Below are 18,850 nucleotides of genomic sequence, written 5' to 3' on the forward strand. Positions count from 1 at the left end.
GCCCAGAGGCCTTAATGGAAAACCCGTTCTGTGTTTTCCTTGCAACTTTCTCTGTGCTGCAATGTATTTCATTGGAGTGGTGATTAAGCAGTTTAACTTTTGTAGCGTTTACGACCAGCTGAAGCGCCTTGCAAATAAAGGGTTGGTGCTTTGAGCCAGCTTGTCTCTGCTGAATGGACCTGAGAACTGGTGCCTAATGAGTACTCTAACCTGGGAATCCATAGCCAAAGGGGGACATTACACTGGAGGGCCATTGTCAATCTGAGTAGACCAGGGAGGGGGGGGAGCTTGCAATTCCCAGCCATTTCATGTTTTCCTAAGCGCAGAGCATTTTATATTTTTGCCTTATATTTTTTAGTTTCTGCTGTGATCCTTGTGCTTTTTCTTGATTGTTTTAAAAATTGCATTGCCAAATCCCACTATTCTCCCACCTTTTGATTAAAAAAAAAATCTTCCAAATGTTTTAAACATGTTTGTATTTTAATTGTGTTTGTCTGTGTCCTTTATAAAGTTTCCATCTCCCCTACCTGGCATTCCATTTTACGACACAAATGGCCACAAAGTCCCATCGATGTCAACCCGGGCCCTTGTAACAAATGAGGGCTGCTGGCCCCAAAGCAGGCCGTGTTGTTGCAAGAGGTGCACGCAACCCGCAACTTTCACACAATAATGCTGCAGCGAATGGCTTCGGGGCTGAAAAGCGGCGCGAAAGTGGCGAAGAAGCGCTCCGTCCCCGCCTCCTCCGTGCACGCGCGGGCCTTTGCTGCGGCCGAGAGGGAGGGAGGGAGGGAGTTGCTGGGGGCAGCGGCGCCGGCCCCTCCCTGGGCCAAGTTCCCCGCGAGGAGCTGCTGCTGCTGCTGCGAGCCACACTGGGGGCGGCGGCGGGAGGAGCCTTCGGCGGGGCTCGGCAGAGGCGGCGGGCGCGAGGGAGCCATGGCGGCCTTCCCGGGCGGCGGCGTGTGGTGGGCGCGCTCTGCGGGCGGCTCGGCGGCCTCGGGCCGGGACTGGGCCTGGGCGTGGGAGCAGGGGCTGCCCGGGCTGCAGATCCGCTCGCGCTCGGTGGAGCAGACGCTGGTGCCGCTCGTGGCGCAGGTGGGTCCGCTCCTCCGCGGCTGGAGCCGGCACGGCCTCCGGGGCCTTCTGCTCTGTGGCCATGGCAACCGGGGGCCCCCTTGCTTCGCGGCGGCAGAGGGAGGGTGGAGCGGGCCATCCTGGGGGCTCATCGAGAGCCCCCCCCCGCAGAGTCCCTTGAAGAGGAGCGGGGAACGCTGCACTCTCGGGGGGGGGGGGGCTCCCAGCTACAGCTTGGGAAATAGCTGGGGGGTTGGGGAGGGGATAGAGCACGCCCTCCAAAATGGACAGTTTCTCCAGAGGAACTGGTGCATGTAGACCTGCTGTAATCTCCAGCTCTCCCCTGTAGACAATATTCCCGCCTAAGCTGTGGAGTCTTTGGATCGAAAATTCTACTGTGGGAGCAAATGGCTTTAAAGTTGTGAGCTACTGCATACATTAGTTTGCTCTGGGGCCATTTCTCCTGAGCTAAGACAAAAGTGCGTGAGCCAGAGGCTAAAAAACTGTGAGCTAGCTCATACTAACTCTGCTTAGAGGGAACACTGCCTGTAGACTGGCATTCCTGCAGTGCATTGCTTTTGAGTTTTGTCTTGGCTAAGAACCAATGCAGCTACTAACAAGTTCTTTCTTTGAGAAGGATTCCTTAATGTTGAAGGTGTGACACCCCCCACCCCCCATCCTAAACAAGTTGTTTGGAAATCCGCAGGACTGATGCCCAAGTGAATGTGGTGAAGTTTACGACAGTCTCCTGGGGAGTTCTGGTGTACAACAGCTGAGAGGTTGGATCCAGTGGCAGATTTCCACCTGTGGCTAAGGGGGTGGGCATATTTGGTTTCTTGTTCAGGGCTCATTGGTTTCCATGTGGGAATGTTCTGTGGATCAGAGAGGACACACTTTGGAGGTGTGTCCTCTCAATAAAGTAGGGCTGAAGTTCCATCTGCTTTGTGGGGGCTGATGTCCCTTCAGCTAAGGTGGAAGAATTGCAGCATTAATTGTGTAGAATTGTAAGTCTGTGGGCATGCAGTAAATTGCAAGAATCTCTGTTTCCAGCCAGAAAGAGTGGGAAATTGAAGCAAAATTTTTCACTAGAACATATTTGGGGTTTGAGACTGAAAATTGGAAATATTAATTCTTGGTAAATGTGTTGGTTGCTGGAAGTTATGCAAGCGATGTTTAAAAGCTCTGCAGAATGCAGGCTGTGTTAGAGACAGTTTCCAGAGTTCTAACAAGAATACATCTGATGGTTACATCTTTTCTCAGTCATGCAATCTCAGTGGACATGGTTTGTCACAAACGTGATTGCCCAGAGTGCAGTTTGTGCTGTTGCTTTCTGACCTGGAAAGTGATCAAGTATTCTCTAAATATCATTCACTGTTACCATCAAACGCAGCCTTGCAAACAGGTCCACATGGGAAGGAGGCAGGGCGAGTTTTTCCTGGGAGGCCAACATGGGGTCCAGGATATCTGTGACTGGGAGGCAGAGATATGCCGGTGGGAGGAGATGTCAGAAGGATGGAGACAGAGTTATGGTTACCCTCACTCCCCTCCATCCCGAGACATGCTGGTAGTGGGCTTAGGAGTTCTAGCCCTTGTCCAACATTGATGTTGTGTAATGCCAGGCCCATTAATAACAAGACCATGACCCTACAGGAGACCTGGGTGAGGGAAAGAGAAACAGTTGCTCTGAAAGAACTATTTCTCCCCCGCCCCCAATCAATCTCAGACAAAAAACCAGGGTTGAGGGGTGACAGTGCTCATTTGGGAGTCTTTCTACAGGCCAATCCTCACCCTGGAGATCTCTGGCCCTGATAGTGTTAAGTTTGGTGTGGGATGCTAAGGAGAGAGTGGCTGTCTTGTTTGTGTACTGACCGCTTACCCTGCTGAACTTGATTCAGGTGGTGGTGGAGTGGGCCTTGAGGGATCCCAGACTGATAGTTCTGGGGGATTTCAACATCCATGCAGATACTGCTGCTTCTTTTTCTCAGGCTTCAGACCTAGTAGCATCCACGGCACCACTAGGACTCTCCCAGGTTGTATCGGGCCCTGCACACCAAGCAGGCTGCACACTAGATCTTTGTGGTGGGTGTGAACATTGGCCAGATCTCTATGGATAGAGTTGAACCATTTTGTCCTGAAGGCCCCTCTGCATAGCCGGCAAGCAGATTTATGCTCAGCCACAGAGACTCATGGATCCAGTTGGTTTCCAGAATGCTCTGCAGGATCCAGCACCCCCTGATGAGTTGTTAGGTGTGCGGACTAAAGGTTAGTATAACTGTATTTCAGAAACTATCAACAAGATTGCCCGCCAATGTCCTCTTCACCCTTGCTCCAGTTAGCTCCTTCGTATACCTTGGAGCTAAGAGAGGTGAAGCAGGGGCTTAGATGACTAGAGCTTGGTGTCACACTCAGGATGATGCTACAAGAACATCCTGTAGGACATTTATGAGATGGCAGTGAAGGTCACAAAGAAAGCTTGCTATGTGACCTCCATTGCATCCACAAGCTCTTGTCCTGCTCAGTTGTTTAGGCCAGGGCAATTATATCCTTACATCCCTGTTGAGGGACTCACAGAATTTTAGTGAGTTGACCTTTAGCTGTGAGGCTTTTGAAAGTTTTTCTTTGTGGAGAAAGTGTTGCTGCTCTGCCATGACCTCCCCACCAGTGTTAATGCAGAGATCAAACTAGAGGCCCCTTGGCCGTTGCTGAGTTCTGTATTAGATCAATTCATATGGCTTACTCTGACCGATGTAGACAGGGTCCTGTCAGCTGTTAAAACGCACCACTTGCCCCCTTGATCCGTGCCCTTCCTGGTTGGTTAAGGCCAGCATGGGGAGGGTACGAACTTCCCTGGAAGGTATTTTCAGTGTGTCCCTGAGTTTGGGGGTCTTCCCAGGAATGCTGTAGGAGGCGATGGTGAGGCTTCTGTTGAAAAAAAACATTGCTAGATCCTTTTGATGTGGCCAACTACCACCCATTTTCAAATGTGCCATTCCTGGGTAAGGTGGTTGAGTGGCAGTAGCAGAACAGCTGCAGGCTTTTCTGGAGGATTCATTGGCCTTGGATCCATTCCAGTTTGGCTTTTGACCTGACCATGGGATGGAGAGGACACTGGTCACCCTTATGGATGACCTCCTCAGGCGGGTCTATGCTGCTGCTGCTGTTAGATCTCTCAGCAGGATTTGATGCTGTCGACCCCAATTTGCTGACCCATTGCCTTGCTGCCGTTGGGTTACGTGAGACTCTCCCTCAGTGGCTGTGCTCATTTCTCCAAGGGCAGATGGTGATGCTAGGGGGAGGGCTCATGGTGACACCCACTAGTGTGCAGAGTCCATCAGGGGGCCATTCTCTCCCCAATATTGTTCAGTATCTATATGCACCCTCTTGCCCAGCTCTTCAGGAGTTTCGGGCTAGGGTGTCATCAATGTGCAGATGACACCCAGCTGTATTTGTTAATGGGAAGACAGATGGATACCTTCCCAGAAGATCTGGCCAGTTGTCTGAAGGCTATCGTGAGATGGTTGAAACAGAGTAGTCTGAAGTTAAACCCATCAAAGATGGAGGTCCTCTGGTTAGGCCAGGGAGCCCCCGGGTCAGGAAGTTCACCTTCCCACTATTGACGGAGTACAGCTAGTCCCAACTCCCTCTGTCAGGAGTTCAGGTGCGATCTTAGATGCCTCCCTTCCATTGGAGGGCCAGGTCGCAAACACTGCTAGAATGCCGTTTTCCCATCTTCACCAAGTTCAGCAACTGATCACTTACCTGACCACAGTGATACATGTAGCAGTCACCTCTAGATTAGACTACTGTAACTTGCTGTATGTGGGACTGCTTTTGAACTTACTCCAGAAACTTCAACTGGTCCAGAATACAGCAGTGTGGGTTAACTGGGACCCCTTTGACAGCACATAGACAACCTGTGCTCTGTCAGCTGCACTGACTCCAGACTGAGTCCCAAATCAGGTTCAAGGTTCTGGTACATACCTTCAAAACCCTAACTGGTCTGGACCATTGTATCTATGGGTCTGCCATTCCCTATTTACCCTTCAGAGAGCATTCTGGTTACAACCTACTGTTAATCCCTAGTCCCAAAGCAGTCTGGCTGTCCTTGACCAGGACCAGGGCCTTTTCGGCTCTGGGCCCAACCTAATGGAACTCTCTGTCTAATGAGACATGGGCCTTGTGAAACTGAGTTCAGTCCACAGGGCCTGTAAGACCGAGATGTTCTGCCAGGAGTATGGTTGAGGACAGTAAGGGCTGGAGAGAGAAGCTGGCCTCCTTCCATTTTACTGCTGGGTTGCAGTCTTCTCTGTGCTGCCCACTTGTGATAGATTGTTGGGCACTAGAGTTCATAGGCTTTTTAACTTGAAAAATTGGATTTTAAAACCAGAATGCTGATTTCATTGTTGGAACCTGCCCTGAGCCCTGCTTGGCGGGGGAAGGGGTATAAGTTGAATAAATAAAATAAAATTAGAAGCTGTGGCCAAGTGATAGATGCCAGGGGTCCCAGATTCAGTCCTCAGCATCTCCAGTTAAAGGATCTTGGGTAGAAGGTATCAGGAGATATCCATTTGGGATTGTTGGGTTGTTTTTGAAACCTCTCCCCAGTCCGAGTAGCTAATATTGAGCTAGATGGATCAGTGGTCCAACTCTGTATCCCGCAGCTTCCCTCTCTGCTGCTTAGTCATCAGAGGTCCCTGGGCAGCCTGCAAGAAAAGAACTGTGAACTCTCCTGGAAAAAAGCAAGGGATTCGTTTATGCCCACAGATGATGAGGCAGCTCACTTATTTACTCTCCAGTTACACAACACTGGCAAGCGTGCTGAAACAGCTCCTGTGTTGTGTGGCATTTGATTCACTCTGAAGCGAGTCCCTTACAATGCAGTCCTTGAGGGTTTACTGTGGTCTAATCCCACTGAGTTCACTGGGATTTCAGTTTGAGTAACCTTTCATAGGATTGTCCTGTTCTCCACAAGCCTGGCACAGCCCCTGGGATACTCAGCTGCTAGGCCCAGCAGTGTTCCTGGGCTGCTTTGTTGCTGCTGCAGCTCCTGGACGTTTTGGCAGCCACTGCCATGCATGGCCTGGCCTGGCTCCCGGGCTCTCTGGCAGCTGCCACCTAGAGCAGCTCTCTTGCTGCTTCATCATTGCCAGGATCGCCAGGCTCTTTGGCAGCTGCTGCCTGGCAAACTCCCTGGGCTGCTTGGGCACCATCCCCAGGGCTGCCGTGGCTCCCAGACTCCAGCACACCGCAATGAGGATCCCCACCCTCACCCCCAGTGTATATTTTTAAACATTTCAGATTTTTCTGCAAACCTGGAATGTGTGTCCCGAGTTTGGCAAAAAAAAAAAATGTTTAGCCCCAGTCCACAGACCTAGCTATCCACAGATGGGGGCCACGGATGGCTATTAAAATATAAGACGCAAAGGGTTCCACTGTTGGTTTTTTGGTGAAAACACAGGCAAAATGTCAAGTAATTTTGTGACTGGCCTCAAAAAAAGTTAGGCACCAAGCATACCCAAGCATACAGAGGAGAATGAAACTACCCAATCAAAGCAACATTGAGATTAGAATAGAATCAATTTACTTTGGTGAATTTTTTTTTGAGGGCTAGAGGTTGCTTGCAGCCTATAAACATTTTAAGGCTTCAGTCCTGTGCCCACGGGAATAAGACTCGTTAAACTCCATAATACTTTAAACAAACATGTACAGGACTAGATCACACATTTGTTCCCCCTGCCCAGTTATCCCTGTGCATTTAAATTGTATAAAAGTCAAATAACTGATTATAGATAAGTGGATGAAATGTTATCCCTTTGGAATAGTACAGACTTGTTTATGAACCACTTATATCTTATTTAGTATGCCTTGGACCTGGTTTTGAATATTTTACTTTTAGCATATTGGCTAAGAATGTGTATGAAAGGTTTACTCAACTGTTAAATTCAGCTATTTGATCTAAGGTGTTTGGGAATTTTTAAATGGAAAAAAAGTATAATAATAACGATAATACATCATCAGTGCGTGCCTCTAATTTTCAACATGGCCAGATCTGTGGATACAAATCTGGAGACTGGAACCATGAACAGACAAGGTGAATTTTTCTACAAACCTGAAAATGTCCCAGGTTTGCCCAAGCATTTGGAAACCAACAAAGAACCAGTCATTGAGGATTTTAAAAATAGATGCAGCATTAAGAAATGAATGCCCTCCATGGGCAGTTGCTTGGCAACCACAATAATATTGCCAGCCTTCAGGCCTTGGTTTCTGTCAGTAAAAGGAAGGGGCAGGGAGGGCCCTTTCCGGCGCTGTTTTAGCCGTTAAGGGAGCCAACCCTGGCAGCAACCACCTTGCTTCCATGTGTCTTGAATCACTCACCCAGGACTGGCTGCTTGCTGCTGTTCAACAGCAGCTGTACCTCACCCAATCCCTCACGTCAGGAAGGGGTGGCTTGTAAACAGACACAATTAATTGGTAGCGTGTGGCCTCAGTGCCAGGGTTCCTGAGTGCCATGGTTTAAATAGCAGCTCACACAAACACAGGTTTAAAATGCTTAAAAATATATTATTAAAGATGGTGCAAAGTTCTAAGAGAGAAATAAGAAAGCAGATAAAAGTTTCTACATATGCTTTATGTCTAGCACACTTAGAAGGCAGCCAGCAAACAGGAACAAGCATATCTTGATAGCGGCAGAGTTACTGGCAGCAGTCCAGGAGGAATCAAACTGGAGACCGGGGGAGGGAGTGGGTTTTGATAAGAAATTGCCCCTGGTGAGGTGACCCCAGGAACCAGTAGGAAGGCTCCTAATGTCTTAGGTAATCTGCAACATTACCCATGCTGTCTCCACATGCAGTGCACTCAGAGAAACTTAGACTGATCTCCTGAGAAAGTGAAGGGAGGGTCCCTGGCTTCTCTTTCTTTCCCAAGGTCAGTTCTGTCTCGCCATTTGCATTATTTAACAATACATTTTTTAAAATTACCGGTTATCATATGACCTAGAAAACAACATACTAGAAGAATAAAACTTATTTTAATTACAGTTTCACTACAGCAGCCAGCCCACAACAGACAGTGTGGTGTGATAGTAGAGCCCTGACTAGACCTAGGAATCCCAGATCCAGGATTCCCCACTCTGCCACAAGACTGAAATTGGTTTTCAGTTCCTTATTCATGACCTATTTGTGAATCCAACCAAAAACGTTAAGGATACAACAAATGCTCTGCACCTCAGAAATAAGGTTTGGATGACCACACAACATACCCCGCCATGATCAGCGGACTCTGCCCTTCAAGAGGACATCTGCTGTTTCCTGGGCCAAAGTCTAGTTCTTGTAGCAGCTGTTTTAAAGTGGGGTGCCGCTGGAATGACTGCACAGACAGACACTGGGGCCACCCCAAATGACACATCTCCACACTCCAGACACTGCCCTCTGCAAGAAGACATACAGTGACACCTGGTCCAAACACTGGTTCCAACCTCATGATAATTGCATAGGCAGACATGGGGGCCAAGCTGCACTCCAAAGCCATCTTTGGACCACCCCAAATGACACATCCCCACATTCCAGAGACTGTCCCCTGCAAGAAGGCATGCAGTGATGCCTGGTCCAAATACAGGCTTTGCAACTGGATTTTTACTGTGAGAATGGCAAAACCCACTTGCCAATAGTCGTGGTGTGAAAGCACTCCCTGATTCTAGCAGCACAGGCCTGCATTTGGATTGCCACCAATAAGCCTATATTATACAGGAACTAAAATAACTACATGCGCTCTGTAGCCCAAAATAAGGTTTCGTCTGCCACATGTCAGGGAATTCCACTTTCAGGGAATTATTTCCTCCTAGTGGACATCTGCTGTTTCCTGGTCCACAGCCCTGTTATTGTACCTGCTGCTCCAAACTGGAATCCACCAGGACAAATGGACATGCAGAAACTGGGACCAAGCTGAGCCCCCAAACAATATTTTGCGAGGATGTGAGATTTGAGTGTAAGGATATAGGATGTGATGTGATGTGATGTGGTGTTCTGCTATTGTCTTTTTTGGGCCTGTCTTGTAACAGGTTTTCTCTGGGTACCGTTCTGTCTTTGTTAATCTGTTTCTTTACTTCATCAGGTGGATATTTCAGTTCCAGAAAGGTTTGTTGTAGATCCCGCATGTGAGAATCTAACTGTAGGGTTGGAGCAGATGCGGCTGTAGCATAGGGCCCGGCTGTATACAAAGGATTGTGCAGTATGTTTAGGATGGTGACTGGAGGAATGTTGTTGGTCAGTAGGTTTTCAGTATAAGGTGGTGTCTATGCAGCCATTGTATATTTTTATAGTAGGGTTCAGAAAATGTATTTCTTGTATTGATTGGTTCATTGTCAGGTGAGTGAAAGTCATTGAATGCCCGGCGGAATATGTCCAGGGCTTCTTTACCATGTGTCCAGACAGTAAAAATGTCATCAGTGTATCTCAGGTATAAGAGAGATATGAGTAGGTAGGAGTTTAGGAAGTGTTGCTCCAGATCAGCCATAAAGATGTTAGTATACCATGGGGCCATGGCTCTACCACTGATGTGAAGGAACAAGTTGCCGTCAAATTTGAAGCGGTTATGGGTGAGAACAAAATGACATAGTTGGATGGTATATCCACTGTGATGTCAGAAATCATGTTCCTTATGGCGTCTAACCCGTTTTGGTGTGGGATGTTGGTATACAGAGATAGAGTGATATTGTCTTTTCTGCTAGTGCTTTACATATCAGTTATGGTAGACCTTATGAAACAAAGTTTGTCCAGTGGCATGTTTAAGACCAATGCAGTTTAATTCTGGGTATAAACATGCACATGGAAGCTTCCACCCAGAATTAAACTTTGGGTGTGAGCAGACAGGCAGGTAACTGTGGCAGGATCTTGGCTTTTAAAAAGCCACTTGCTAGTGTTCCAGCTTCATAGCACCGTGGCCCCATGGTTGGTTGTCCACATTGCTAAAATGCTGCAACCACAGACCCGTGGCTGGGTTGGGTGTTTTTCCCCCAAATTCCTGTTGCCCATGCACAGAAGCAGACAAGTGCACAAGCGCTCCTGGCCAGCCTTGTGGGGGTGCTGAAGCACACATCGGAGTGTGGTTGGGGGGAGGGGGGAGACATGCCAGGAACAGAGTAGAGTGATCACACCCCTCATGCGTTTCCATGGTGTGTGGGGCAATCGGATGTTTGGAAACCTGCCATGGAAGAGCTTCTCTGGGGGAAGCCACCAGAATTTGCTGGGGGCTATTTAATCCACTTGGGAATCATTTTAGTGCGAAGTAAGGACAAGTGGGGCACGGGGTGAGATGTATGCATGTAATCGTGCCCATGTAATCTGGAGGGGAGGGGTGGCTACAGCAGGCCAAACTGCTCATCTGATGGCACCCTTTGTTGGCCGTAAAGGTGCCAGTGGACTCAGACTTTGACCTGTTGGGTCAGACCAACATGGCTGTCTACCTTATGGTGTAATCCTTATGGGAGGTCCTCTACGGTAGCCCCGTTAACTGCAGGGATGCAGTGCAAATTGCCATCTATTTTAGATGGTGATCTTTAATTTTAATTGGGTACCGTCGCATTTATGCTGGTAGGGAAGATTTTTTTTCAATCTTATTTTTTTAATTTTTTTTTAATTCCGTAATTTATATCCCGCCCTTCCCACAGAGTGGCTCAGGGCGGCTCACAACAAACGATAAAACAATAAAACAAAGCAAAGTTATTACATTTAAAAGTTAAGCATTTAAAAACCTAAAAACTATAACATTATATCTTAAATGATTTATGACCTGTAGAGGAACCCCCAAGCCATCTATTTTAGGAGAGCTCATTAGCTTTATGGAAATATAGTGAAGTGATTCTGCAGAGCTACTCTGATCTAAGCCAGTTTGGCTTAGACTGGAGCAACGCTGCCTAGGATTGCATTGCGACTGAACCAAGAATAGGTCAGATTTAAGTGTAGCTGCAGAGTCAGTAGAATTTGCTCAATCTTGCTGTGCTCAGGTCTGTGTATAGCCCCCAATTGCAAGTGTTTCGGGAATTAAATACTTCACTTTTGTTTTTTACATTACCTGTAATTACTGAAATATATTCTCACAGTTTTTCCACTCAGGGTAGTATTCTGGGCTTCTTCTGCCCTGGTACCAAATACAATGAGGTTATCTGCACGTTTCCTTTTGGTTGAGAGAAGGGCGGGGTATAAATCCCATCTTGTGTCTCTCTGGTTGCCTAGCTCTGTTCTAGTGAAGTGTCAAAAACTGTCTGCTCAGAATCTCTTCCCCACTCATTTGTCACTGTCATTATTGCCAGTCAGCGCCTCTCTTCCTCCTTCCACAACAGGTACTCTTCCTTCCATATAAAAATCCTTCATTTGCTTTTGGCATCTCTTGCTAAACACCTTAATGCATCTGGGTAATCTCTTCACTAAATGACAGCAGCTTCTGTACTGGTTGTCTCTGACCTATTCAGAATCACTCTTGTCAAATTACTTCTGCGCTTTGACTCTTTTGCCAGTTTTCCATTGCTGGCTGCAGAGTGTTCAAGTTTCTAGTCCTTCGGCTTTTCTTCTGTAACCTGCTAACCTCATCACTCCTCGTTCGTGTTCTTATTCATCCCATGTCCTGTTCCAACCATTATGCTTTGGACCCATCATTTTCTTGTATTCCACTTTGCCTCCTGTAAATTTTGCTTCAGAATTTAATTTTTATGCAAAGCCATCATTGGACCACTGTCAAGTTATTAATCCTGCGATTTAATGCTGAATTACTTCAGTATAAACTCATTGTTTTCAGCGGCCTTGGACGGGAGTAACTTCATAGGATTGCACTGTAGGTGGTATTCCTTTACTATATCTTTTCCTTCTTATCTGTGTTCTTCCACTGTTGGGAAAAGCCCACTAGTTTAATTTGTATAGTTCTTAGCAGAGTTTTACGAGCCCAGATCAATAGTGAGGATATGGACTGGTAGACTGCCTGCTGCTGTATAGCCTTCATTTGTCACCAAAGTACATGACCTCTGCCAGTGAGACAGCTCTCAGGAAGGCCCGGGTCCCCCCACCTAGGCACATGAAGGCCAAGATGTTCTAGTTAGAAGAAGCCCTGCAGCTGCTTTGTAGACAACCTGAACCCTCCCAAACTCCTTCAAGGGCATCGAGCAGATTGCAGTCGTCTGTTGCGGAGGTGACTGTGGAATTAATCACTGTGGCTGGGGGAGGGGCAGCTGATGAGCCTGACAGAGGTAGAGAAAAGCCCATTCTGCAACAGTGGACACCTGCTTGTCCAAGTAAGAGAGGCATCCAGCTAGACCCCCAGACTCCTCATGGAGTCCACCCGTGAGAAAACAGAAGGCCTCAGGGGGAAGGGGCCCGGAGAGCAAGGCTGCTGCAGAAGAGCTCCACTAGTGTGTCAGTCTGCATGTGTCAGGTGACCAGTCAGAGATGCAAAGGAAACAGAAGGAGTTTGGGCTGGGGCTGTACAGGTGGGAGGTGTAAGGTTTGCCAAGCAATACTCAAATAGGTTTCCTCTTATGTAAGCATAGATGAAGTTTTATTGATATATCATAGGAGCAAGACCTAATTGCATCACGGTCTTTGCCAGAATTGAGGAGGCAGTTACATAGATCAAGTACATTCCTCAAAACACCCATCCCCCCCCCCCCCCACAAATCTTGTTCTCAAAGCTGTTTCAGAGAAACCCCATCCTGTTCTCTCCTAGGTGTGAAGGCCTTTTCCCCTCTCCTTCCTGCCAGATGGCTTCAGAAGGGGGGAGGGGTAGTGATGCCTGCATTCCCAGTGGACTCAGATAACCTTTTATGACCCACACGACACTACAACTGAAACGACAAAGGGAAGCCCCACATACCAGACACTGGCACGATACACATGCACCACAGAGATCCTGACAGGAGGCAGTTTCCCCTCTAAGCTGAGTTAGTGTGAGCTAGCGCACAGTTTTTTAGTCTCCAGCTCACACATTTTCATCTTAGCTCAGGAAGGACAGCCCCAGAGCAAACTAATTTTCTGCAGTAGCCAAATTGGTCACTCACCACTTTTATGTCAGTTGCTCACGAAGTAGAATTTTTGCTCACAAGACTCCACAGCTTAGAGGAAGCATTGGCTGTGGGAGGCATTGCTTTCCCCGGGCGTTTGCAAAGGTCAGTTTTCCTTGTGTCACACAGTAGCGTTTAGCAAATGGACTGGTGATAATTGTTCAACAGTTAAAAAGCCAAATTTGAATCATTCTTTTGTTCCAAGTCCCAACAATGTTTCTGGAAGAATTGGTGATTATAAGTAGTGCTGCGCATGAGCTTGGTAGCAAAAAACTGGTACAGAAATGTGACCTGTCAGGAGGTTAAATGTTGCTGCTGGGGGCTGGGGCGGGGGAGGACTGCAAAACATGGCTGTCTGGGGACTTGGCCATACCGGGTATGTCTGGGGATGCTGCTTCTCCTCTCGGATAAAAGGTGGTGGTAGAAAGTGAGGCTTGCTTGCGGAGGAGGATGGTAACCAAAGGGACTGCCCGAGGCCTTGATCTCAGAACGGAAGAATGTTTTGCTTCTGTTTGGCCAAGGAGTGTTACGTTCCCGTCTGGCTGCCTGGCTGGAGCCCTTGGGATTTATCAGCACTTGCTACCTAAGGCATTCTTTTAGACAGTGCTTTGTTAGCTGGAGAGAAAGGCCTTTGGGCCATCCCAGGTTAATTTCCAGACTGATAACCTTGCACCTGCTCAGAGGTAAGCACCAAATGCTCTAGCTGTCTTTGAAGTGGAGTTCACACACCATTTAGCACTTGATCTGTGTTTGTATCAAGAAAGGAAACTGCCCATGAATGGGAAGATCTTTTTCCACAGTAAATTAGCAAGACCAGGGCTTTTTTTGAGCAGGAACACAGTTCCTTCTGGCTTGGCATCAGGAGGTGTGGCCTAATATGCAAATGAGTTTCTGCTGGGCTTTTTCTACAAAGAAAGCCCTGTGTGAAACAATGGTGACAATAAATAAGTTCCTGCTGAGCTTATTCTACCAAAAAAGCAAGACTCCAGCATAACTGTACATAAGTGGGTATAGACCAAAACACCTTGGAAGAACACATTGTTTAGTTGTCTACGGCAGCATCAATCCCTTCCCTTACGTATGGCTATTAATGTTCCAAGAGATCTACCATTCTGTCTGATCCAACCCACACATTAACATTTCAAGTGGTAGAGAACGCCCTGGAAGTGACTGTTCATTTAAAATTTTGTAGGGGTCAGCAAGTGGCGATCTTTAGATCAAATCCAGTCTGCCGTGAGTTCACTAAGGGTCAGATTGGTCTTCCTTCTCCTTGTATTGCCTGGAAAGGTTCAGAAGATGGGAAATGGGGGTGGGAGGAAGGTTACGGATGAAAGCAAACAACACTCCTCTTTCTAGCTCATTTGTGCCCTCCCCAGCCCTCCCCTTTAATACCTCTTGCGAGATCGCCAAGGATGGGGGTGATGCAAGCATCGGGTTGTGGCATCTGGATGTTCCAAGGCTAATGTCAGGTTTGGCCCACTGGCCACCCATTTCTACATAGTCAGTGACGGGGGGGGGGGGCAGTAGAGAGGCTCTTGTGTAGTAATTATTTATGGAATGACCAGTTACTTTCTATGGTCCCTGAATTGCTGGCTTCACGCAGCCATTATCCCAAAATGTTTACAACTCCCATTCCTTTTCCTCTAATGTGGGACAAAACTGAAACAAATATTCCTGAATAATTTGTGGAGGGACAGTCTCAATTACTCAACATAGGGAAAATCACACATCTTGCATCCCTCCCAAATTGAAGAAGGTTGTGCAAAGAAAATAAATGTTCACGTTAAAGCAAAAGCATGCATTTTTGGTTGATGGTAAATGATGTTAGTGGTGGATCTGTGGTGTGTGTGTGTGTGTGTGTGTGGGGGGGGGATTCTGTGGGACTTGCAGTGCAATCCCTTTTGATTAATTGATTCCAGAGGTACCAGAAGGAGCTCTGCCGAGGTTTGCACTGTTAAGTATCCTAGCTGTGTTGAGGATTGCAGCCTTTTTGTGACTATGCCATATATATAGATGTTTTCCCATGTAAATAGCCTTGAAATTTGGGAGTTTTAGCACAGAATTCTAGCTTCCCATCTATTCTTAATATAGATAGCATCAAATGTGTCTAAATTTTGAGCTGTTTTTAAGTTTCCTTTGCTGTGGACTACACTTAGGCTAACTGAGCACTTAAGCCTTTTAAAAATAGAAATACATACAGACTTAATCTGTCAGGTATGCAGCTAAGTAACAGATTTAACTTTTGGTAATATTAACACCACTTGAAGAGTGAAGGAAGAGGCCTCCGGATGCCCAGGGGCAGAATGCCAAGATGTGGGGAACTCATTCAACGTGAACAGTGAGGCTTCAGTGCAGTGCAACAGTATTCACTGTAAATGAAGGTGTGGGTTTTTAATATAGGAAACTGAATGAAACGAGGTGTCTCATGAAGTTCATTCTATTGTCATACTTGTAGATATAGAATCCAGATTTCAGATGAGCTGTATTTATGAAGTGCTTGCAATTCTCTCTGATAATATTCTTCCACTGTTTATATAATATTCCAGAGCTATAGTTTTTTGTATTTCCAAAAAAAATCTTTTCTAGTTGAAAGAAAACGGGATAAAAAATATCCTGGTATTCCATTGGAAGGTTAATGGTTTGAAAAGTGCTGCAAATTCCAGTGCAGCTAACAGGCTAATTGTTTATTAAAGCAGAAAGATGGTGATTGGATTGGATCCCTGTGGACCCCCCCTCCCCACGCAGCCTGTTGCTCAATCAGATGGAGTGATGTGATGTTGCAGCCTGGAGCCCCAGTGGAGGGCCAGATGCTCTTGGGCTGACTCCTGCTGCACCCCGTACCATCAAGTCCCAGCCTCCACAACAGATAGATTGGTGCAGAAAGTTGATTTAAATGTTTTAAAATTTAATTTATACCCCACCCACCTTTCCCCCCAGTGGAGGCCGAAAGCAGCTTACAACATCCCCCCTCCTCCATTTTATCCTCACAACAATCCTGTGAGGTAGGTTGGTAAGAAAGAGGGAGTGAGAGAGGTTGGCCCAAGGTCACCTGGGTCGTTTTCGCACTCACCTCCAGCCGGCGCAACCCCCCTCTTCACCGCACAGGATCTGCGCGGATTTCGCACTAAATGCCGCGGAGCAGCCTTTTGCGCCGGAAACTCCCATCGCAAAAGCTGCTCAAACGTAAATCGCCAAAAAGCAGTTTGGCGTTTGCGCGGCTTTGGCGACGGGAGTTTCCGGCGCAAAAGGCTGCTCCGCGGCATTTAGTGTGAAATCCGCGCAGATCCTGCGCGGTGAAGAGGGGGGTCGCGCCGGCTGGAGGTGAGTGCGAAAACGACCCTGGAGAGTTCCCACAGGAGAGTGGAGAGTCACACTTGAATTTCCCAAATCCTAGTCTGATGCACTAAGATCAAGTTTACTGAAGTGTGGGAATCATGAAGGCCGCTGCAGCCAAGGGACGCAGATGTATTTGACGCCCTGTCATCACGGTTGCCTCTGTAGATTTCACAAAGTTGTCAGGAGCAGCAAAGAACAGACCATTGCTGTACGGGGGAAGTTGCTTGAACATAAGAACACAGGAGAAGCCGTGCTGGATCAGGCCAATGGCCATCCGAGAATACAAAGCATCACTGCCCCAGACAGTTCCAATAATATGCTGTGGCTATTAGCCACTGAGGGACCTCTGCTCCATATTTTTATCCAATCTCCTCTTGAAGCTGGCTATGCTTGTAGCCACCACCTCCTGTGGCAGTGAATTCCACATGTTAATCACCCTTTGCGTGAAGAAGTACTTCATTTTATCTGTTCTAACCCAACTGCTCAGCAATTTCATCGAATGGCCACGAGTTCTTGTATTGTGAGAAAGGGAGAAAAGTACTTTTTTCTCTACTTTCTCTATTCCATTGCATTGGAAACAGAGCATCGAAAGCCTGATAGAACATGAAGAAGAGCAGGATTTTATACCCTGCTTTTCTCTGCCTGAAGGAGTCTCAAAGCAGCTTACGATCACCTTTCCCTATGACTCCCAACAACAGGGACCTTGTGGAGAGGCAGGGCTGAGAGAGTTCAGAGAGAACCGTGACTAGCCCAAGGTCACCCAGCAGGCTCCATGTGGAGGAGGAGGAGTGGGGAATCAAACCTGGTTTTCAAGATTAGTGGCTGCCAGTTTTAACCACAACACCATGCTGGCCTATATGAGTATAGGAGTTCTGACTCCCAAAGAATACATTTAATGCTCTATGTAATTTATGTCAAATTATCTGGAAATATGTATTATTTTTAAAGAATGCACACACAAACGCACTTAAAAATTCACATGCCCTTAAAAATGCACGCTAATATTTTCCTGGATACCTCCTTTTCCAGTTATGGGTACAATTTTTGCAAAAGATTTGTAATGTGGAATAGTTTGTTGACAGTTTCTGCTTTCTATCTCCAAGAGATATCCTTTTCACTTGCTTCTGTTATGACTGCTAAAATCAGTGAAGGGTGGCGTAACCAAGAGGTCGTTATTGTTCCAAAAGCCTGAGAAATGAGGGCAAGCCAGTTGTGGCAAAAGTTTGAAGGAAAAAACATATAGTTACATATTCATTAGGAAGTATTTTACTGCCAAGTCTTGTATAGCAAGAATATGAAAAAGCAAAATGACCCCAGTACGTGTGTTCTTTGGACAATTTTAGCTGTGATCCATTCTGTGATTTCAGCACACCATATATGTGACTTTTGTCGACCTTACCAAAGCTTTCGATATTGTTAGCAGGAAAGGCCGGTGGCAAATTTTGGAATGTTTAGGATGTCCCCCAAGGTTCCTCAGCATGATCATCCAGCTACATGAAGACCAGCGAGGCCAAGTCAGACACTGCAACGACCTCTCGGAGCCCTTCCCAATAGGCACAGGTGTAAAGCAAGGCTGCGTTCTCACGCCAACTCTCTTTACAATCTTCTTTAGCATGATGCTTCAAAGAGCCACAGTAGATCTAGATGATGACGATGGTGTCTACATCCGCTATTGCACTGATGGCAGCCTGTTCAACCTGAGGCGACTAAAGGCTCACTCCAAGACAATGGAAAAACTTATCCGAGAGCTACTGTTTGCTGATGATGGTGCACTCGTCTCCCACTCGGTATCAGCTCTGCAGCATATGACGTCCTGCTTTGCAGAGGCTGCCAAGCTATTCGGCCTAGAAGTTAGTCTGAAGAAGACAGAAGTTCTCCACCAGCCTGCACCCCAGGAAGATTATCACCCTCCCTGCATCACTGTGGGTGAATCAGTTCTGAAGACAGTCCAGCAGTTCAGCTACCTGGGGTGCATCATCTTCTCAGATGCCAAGATCGACAAGGAGATTGACAACAGGCTGGCAAAGGCAAACCGTGCATTTGGCCGACTCCACAAAAGAGTGTGGAGCAACAAGCATCTGAAAAAGGGCACAAAGATCAATGTTTACAAAGCGGTTGTGATGACAACCCTCATCTACGGCTACAAATCGTGGGTTTTATACCGTCCTCACCTGCGACTCCTTGAGCGCTTTCATCAGCGCTGCCTTTGCACCATCCTCAACATCCACTGGAGTGACTTTGTGACCAACACTGAAGTCCTCAAGAGGGCGGAGGTTACAAGCATCGAGGCACTGCTGTTGAAGACGCAGCTGCGCTGGGCAGGGCATATTTCTAGGATGGAAAACCACCGCCTTCCCAAGATTGCCCTGTATGGCGAACTTTCCACCAGCCATCGAAATA

The 18,850-nt window shown here is 47.1% G+C and overlaps 1 protein-coding gene across 1 annotated transcript in view; it reads left to right on the forward strand.

Moving 5' to 3' along the window:
* Window positions 1–933: 933 nt before the first annotated feature.
* Window positions 934–18,850, forward strand: part of CTNNAL1 (catenin alpha like 1) — a 71,783-nt gene continuing 53,866 nt past the window's right edge. The window contains exon 1 of the mRNA XM_060254503.1: window positions 934–1,092. Within this exon, the coding sequence (XP_060110486.1) occupies window positions 934–1,092 (159 nt within the window). The remainder of the gene's footprint in view (window positions 1,093–18,850) is intronic.

Source organism: Heteronotia binoei, chromosome 14, assembly GCF_032191835.1.
Source record: "Heteronotia binoei isolate CCM8104 ecotype False Entrance Well chromosome 14, APGP_CSIRO_Hbin_v1, whole genome shotgun sequence".
NCBI lineage: Eukaryota > Metazoa > Chordata > Lepidosauria > Squamata > Gekkonidae > Heteronotia > Heteronotia binoei.